Source organism: Cebus imitator, unplaced genomic scaffold (assembly GCF_001604975.1).
Source record: "Cebus imitator isolate Cc_AM_T3 unplaced genomic scaffold, Cebus_imitator-1.0 Scaffold132, whole genome shotgun sequence".
Classification (NCBI taxonomy): Eukaryota; Metazoa; Chordata; class Mammalia; order Primates; family Cebidae; genus Cebus; species Cebus imitator.
Window position 1 is genome coordinate 1,529,917 of NW_016107447.1, and position 6,000 is coordinate 1,535,916.

Here is a 6,000-nt window from a genome sequence, read left to right on the forward strand (position 1 = left end):
TTGGAGCCTCAGTCTATGGGATCTGGCCTAGAACTGAGTTCTACTGGGGTGGGCCTGGACCCTGGATCTGCTGTATGAGGCCTGAACTCTGGGTTCATGGAGCTTGGGTGAACATGAACTGGCCTGGAGCCTGCAGACAGCTTGGTACTGGGGCTAGTGTGGAGTTTGGTCCACAGGGACTGGTCTGCAGCCTCAGATTATGGGCACTGACCCAGTGCCTAGAGTCACTGGAGCTGGCCAGGCACAGTAGCTCATGCCTGTAATCCCAGCACTTTGGGAGACCAAAGTGGGCAGATCACAAGGTCAGGAGTTCGAGACCAGCCTGGCCAAAATAGTGAAACCCTGTCTCTACTAAAAATACAAAAAAATTCACCAGGTGTGGTGGTGGATGCCAGTAATCCCAGCTACTTGGGAGGCTAAGGCAGGAGAATTGTTTGAACCTGAGAGGAAGAGGTTGCAGTGAGCCAAGACTGTGCCATTGCACTCCAGCCCGGGCAACAGTGTGAGACTCCGTCCCCCACCCTCACCCCCCAAAAAAAGTCACTGGAGCTGACCTAGATCCTAGAGCCAAGAGGGCTGGTCCAGCTCTGGAGTCTACTGAGGCTCTTAGACCTTTGTCAACTGGAGGGTGGGGCTATGGAGACTGCCCTGGCACTGCACAGGCCTGAGTCTGTGTCTGTGGGTAACTTCCTGGTGTTTAAGGCCAGGAAAGCTGATCTGGCACTGGAATGGGTGGGAAGCCTGAGGCTGCGGGGGTTGGCTTAGTACTGAGTGGGCCTGGATCTTGTATTTATAGGGTCTGGCCTGGAGACTGAGTCTGCACGTGCTGGCCTAAGGAGTAGGGCTCGGGGGATCAGCCTGGTTCTGGGGTAGACTTGAAGCCTGAAGCTAGGAGGGCCAGCCCAGTGCTGGAGAAGGTCCAGAGCCTAGGGTCTTGGGGGCCTGCCCGGCCCTGGAATGGGCTTGGGACATGATACTGCTGGGGCCTGTCTGCCACTGAGGCCTGTTGGGTTGACCTGGAGCTAGAGCAGACCCAGAGATCAAGTCTGCTGGGCAGACCTGGAGCCTAAGGCTGCTGAGGTCAGCCTATTTGTAATTTCTTTTTTCTGACAATTAGAAACCTGACTCAAATTATCTGCCAGTTATTTACTTGTTTAATCTTGTGTACACAGAAAATAGTTTTAGAATTGTTTATCCATATCTCTATGAGAAACCATTTACCAGAGACCTGCTCTCTAAACAACTGAGTTAAAGTGCTACTGAAATCTCCCCACATTAAAAATGGGACAGAAATAAAATTCTGTTCTGTGAAGCCCATGAAATTAGCCTATCCGTTCTAAGCTTATCAGATGGGATGGCAAAAGTCGGAAGCTCGTCTACAATGTAGAAGAACAATACTGGGGATTAGTGATAAGGATACTCATGGGTAGCAAGATGAGCTGAAAAAAGGCAAGGCCGCTATTGGAAAATGAGTTCATTTGTCAAATGTTTGCTCTTGTCCAGCCCTGAGCAAAAATAGACTGATGTTCCTAAAAGTAGCCACATGGTACTACTATGAGAACTCTTCAACATTTCCCAGCCCACATAGGTGGCGGCCTGGTGGGAAGCTAGGGTTTTAGTGATCATTCACAGGTTTTCTGTAAAAGAAAAAGGTTAGACTTTTAGAGGCTAGAGAACTCTGAGAAACAAGCATTCATTCCCCCAGCTTAATAGTATCCATGTTCACCAGACAATAAGACAAGAATACTTAAATATAACAACAGGAGTTGTCCACTTCTGAGTAGGTGAGGTATTGGTCTATTGAACAGAGAAAGGTGGAGACTTTGGGCCTGGTTGAGCCAAAGGGCCCATGGGAAAGTCTGACTATGGAGGCAGTGGTTAGAATTCTGGACAAAAGTTAGGAAAAATAGCAAACTATTGTGTAATACAAAGAAGACAACACAGGTATTAATTATATAATGAAAGAAGGAATGGAGTCTAAGCTGGTGTCTTGATTTATTTGCCAGTGAATTGCTTTCCAAGTCAAAGACACATTGTCTTCTGCTATTTTTGTACCTAAAATTTGGGGTACCTCAGTCTTCTCTTTAGGAATAACAGCATCCAAGAATGGAATGGGAATCAATGAAGATAAACACCCAAGCAAACATCTCCCAACTCACGTCATTTTTCCAGCAGATGTTTCCACAATGGGTCCAGCAGCCTTTGTAACGTTTGTCTTCACATCTAAAGGCTTTAGAACACATTTTGGTACAGTCTTCAGCATTTGGTTTTCCCCAGCACTCTTCAAGTAACAATTCCTTCTCTGAAATTGAGACGAGATGGTCAAAGGTTGATAGTACCTTTCAGCAAAGCGTGAAAAGAAAGGGCCTTCCTACATTTCAGGGCTCCTCCTGGAATCTGGGCCCCGAATTCTGACTGTAAGATTTATTGCTGGGGTAAAAATGAGGAAACTGAGGCAAGTATAAGAAAATGAGAAGCTAATTTATTTAGCTTCCAGGCGAGGTTTTGTGGTTTAAGAAGGGGCTAAAGAAGTTGTGCCTGGCTGTTTAGGGCGTGAGTTTTATGGGGAGGGGAGGCAATTGATTGGCTTTTGGGAAACAAAGCGAAGGCAGCTTTATTGGCTGTTGGGAAACAGGATGTGCATGGAGTCAGCTGTTATTGGTAGGCGGGTTGGAATCTGGGTAAGTGGACCTGGGGGCCATTGGGCAGGGTTTGGTGGGGCTTCTTTAAATTTTTTTGGCGGGGTTTTTTAACAGCGTGCTGGGGTCAGGTGCATAGTTTGGTGCTGAGTACGGGCTTGGGTATAGTATGCAGAGGCAGGTGTGGGAAAGCCATGTGGCGGGGCCAGATAATGAGCTTGAGGTGATGACGCAGTTATTAGGCACAGAGAGGGGTGGGTGTGTCCATTCAGCTCCCAGCGAGGCAACTGGCCTTACACTGACCAATATATTTATTTGCTTTTTAAAGAAATTGCCTTCATGAACCTGCTCAAATTCGTCATTATACCTTCACTGACCCCACTGCATCTTCACTAACCTCTTTTCCTTCTCGGTCTCTTCAGGCTTTACGAGTGTTGCAGGCCTCTGTGTCCTCGCTGAGCATCCCAACGAGAGAACTCAGTCAACCCCCAGCCTTCATGTGCCCTCCTGTAAAATCTGCATTTACATAACAGGATATCTCAGGGCCTGGCATATCTTGTAGCCTCATTGCAATGCCTATTTCACAGTATGGGAAGCTAGGCCAGGTCAAGTAAGAAACAGATTCTCTCCCTTTTTCTTTTCCTACTTGCTGACTCTGTTTAATAACTCAGCCTCTCTGCAAATTCTTATCTCTCTGTTTTCTTAGCACCTCCATTCATTCCATTTTCTGATTATATGACTCCCAATATTGCCCCACTAAGAACCCATCTCAAGCCTCTTTCCTAACTTTTAACATTTTTAAAGCATTGCCACTAAAACTAAGGGTATGTTTTAAGAAATGCCCATTTGCTACTCATCTAACAAAGCATATGCAGCTAGGGCACAGGTATACCAGTATAGAGTTACAGGATTAGCTCTATACTGACATCTCATCCTCAAAGACAGCCTAACATTTAAAAATATTTTTATCTTTATAGCATATATATTTTTATATATATATATATATACACACACACACACATAAGCTATAATATATATATATACATAAGCTACAAAGATAAAAATATTTTCATATATACCAAATATTTTCTTATATATAGTATAAGCTATAAAGATAAAAATATTTTCAACTTTTTATAAAAATATTTTATTTTATAAAAATATTTTTATACATATTTTATATGTATATAGACATATATATATGTATGTAAAGAGAGACAGATATTGCTACTTTCAAGGTTAAAAGAGGAAGCATTGAAGGACCTCAGCTTAGGGATTTCTTGGATCTCTGTGCATACAAAGTTGTCTCATCTCTAATGGGCGATCCTATGAAGGTAGGTCTTGAGTCAGATACAGCAGACATGAAACCCCCTCCCTTGTTCAAGAACAAGCTCATGCTCCTCCTGTGGCCCCTAATCCAGCCTCGTCACCTACTGTAATATCTTCTCCTCGTTCCTCCCAGCACAGATAGTAGCATCGTACAGAAGAATGTCATGTGCAGGGGTATCCAGAGCTTCATGAGGCTGACCATATGTGTCTGAATATATGTTGTCTAAAGGATTATTTTTCTTCCCTGTTGCTGCTGGAAAGACATATAAATAGGGAAGCAAGAGAAAGTGCTTGCCCAATTTCTTCATTCTTTATCTTCTCTTTGTTCCCCCTTGCCCTTTGCCTACCCAACAACTGGCCTGCCTAAGCTGAGCATTGCCTTTGCCAAAATAAATCTCTCCATCTCACACTCCATGTTTTCCTTTTGCTGGAAAAAAAAATTAATGTGTTGCCTTATTTTGATTAAAATATAATTCAAATTCGGCTTACAAAAAAAACTTTTTTAATCTTTTATTTTGGGTTTGGGGCACATGTGAAGTTTGTTTATATAAGCTAACTAGTGTCACAGGAGTTTGTTGTATAGATTATTTCATCACCATCGTGTATTCCATTGTATATATATACCACAGTTTGTCCACTCGTTGATTGATAAGCATTTGGGTTGGTTCCATGATTTTGCAATTGCAAATTGTGCTGCTATAAACAGGTGTGTTCAAGTATCTTTTTTGTACAATGACTCTTTCCGTCTAGGTAGATATCCAGTAGTGGGATTGCTGGATCAAATGGTAGTTCTACTTTTAGTTCTTTAAGGAATCTCCACACTGTTTTCTATAGCGGCCATACTAGTTTACATTCCCACCAGCAGTGTAGAAGTTTTCCCTGATCACTGCATCCACACCAACATCTACTGTTTTTTAAATTTTTTTTATTATGGTCATCCTTGCAGGAGTAAGATGGTATCGCATTGTGGTTTTGATTTGCATTTCCCTGATCGTTAGTGATGTTGAGAATTTTTTCATATGTTCATTGGCCATTTGTATATCTTCTTTTTTTAAAATTTATTTTATTGCATTTTAGGTTTTGGGGTACAAGTGAAGAACATGGAAGATTGTTGCATAGGTACACACGTGGCAGTGTGATTTGCTGCCTTCCTCCCCGTCACCTATATCTGGCATTTCTCCCCATGCTATCTCTTCCCAACTCCCCACCCCCCACTGACCCTCAGCTATTTCCCCCCAACAGACCCAAGTGTGCTCATCATCACTGGTCATCAGAGAAATGCAAATCAAAACTACATTGAGATACCATCTCACGCCAGTTAGAATGGCGATCATTAAAAAATCTAGAGACAACAGATGCTGGAGAGGATGTGGAGAAATAGGAACACTTTTACACTGTTGGTGGGAGTGTAAATTAGTTCAACCGTTGTGGAAGACAGTGTGGCGATTCCTCAAGGACCTAGAAATAGAAATTCCATTTGACCCAGCAATCCCATTACTGGGTATATATCCAAAGGATTATAAATCGTTCTACTATAAGGACACGTGCACACGAATGTTCATTGCAGCACTGTTTACAATAGCAAAGACCTGGAACCAACCCAAATGCCCATCGATGATAGACTGGACAGGGAAAATGTGGCACATATACACCATGGAATATTATGTATATCTTCTTTTGAGAATTGTCTATTCATGTCCTTAGCTCACTTTTTGATGGGATTGTTTATTTATTTCTTGCTAATTTGAGTTTTTTTGTAGATTCTGGGTCTTCATCCTTTGTCAGATGTATAGATGGAAAAGATTTTCTCCCACTCTGTGCATTATCTGTTTACTCTGCTAACTGCTTCTTTTGCCATGCAAAAGCTCTTTAGTTTAATTAAGTCCCAGCTATTTATCTTTCTTTTAATTGTATTTGCTTTGGGGTTCTTGGTCATGAAATCCTTGCCTACGTCAATGTCTAGAAAGGTTCTTCCAATGTTGTTTTCTAGAATTTTTATAGTTTCAGGCCTTGGATTTAAGTCCTTAATCCA

The 6,000-nt window shown here is 42.5% G+C and overlaps 1 protein-coding gene across 1 annotated transcript; it reads right to left on the reverse strand.

Annotated features, from left to right (window-relative positions):
* Positions 1–1,462: 1,462 nt before the first annotated feature.
* WFDC11 (WAP four-disulfide core domain 11) lies at positions 1,463–4,223 on the reverse strand. Its single transcript, XM_017541402.1, has 3 exons — positions 4,074–4,223; positions 2,160–2,302; positions 1,463–1,637 (listed from the first exon to the last, which is right to left on the reverse strand). Exons 1-3 carry the CDS (start codon positions 4,168–4,170, stop codon positions 1,623–1,625), a joined length of 255 nt encoding a protein of 84 aa, XP_017396891.1. The 5' UTR covers positions 4,171–4,223; the 3' UTR covers positions 1,463–1,622.
* Positions 4,224–6,000: the final 1,777 nt, after the last annotated feature.

Coding starts and splice junctions, on each gene's coding strand:
- WFDC11 (XM_017541402.1), bottom strand. CDS start 4,170: ATGGTCAGCCTCATGAAGCTCTGGATACCCCTGCACATGACATTCTTC. Junction 2,303..4,073: donor AACGAGGAGAAGATATTACA/GTAGGTGACGAG, acceptor TCTCAATTTCAG/AGAAGGAATTGTTACTTGAA.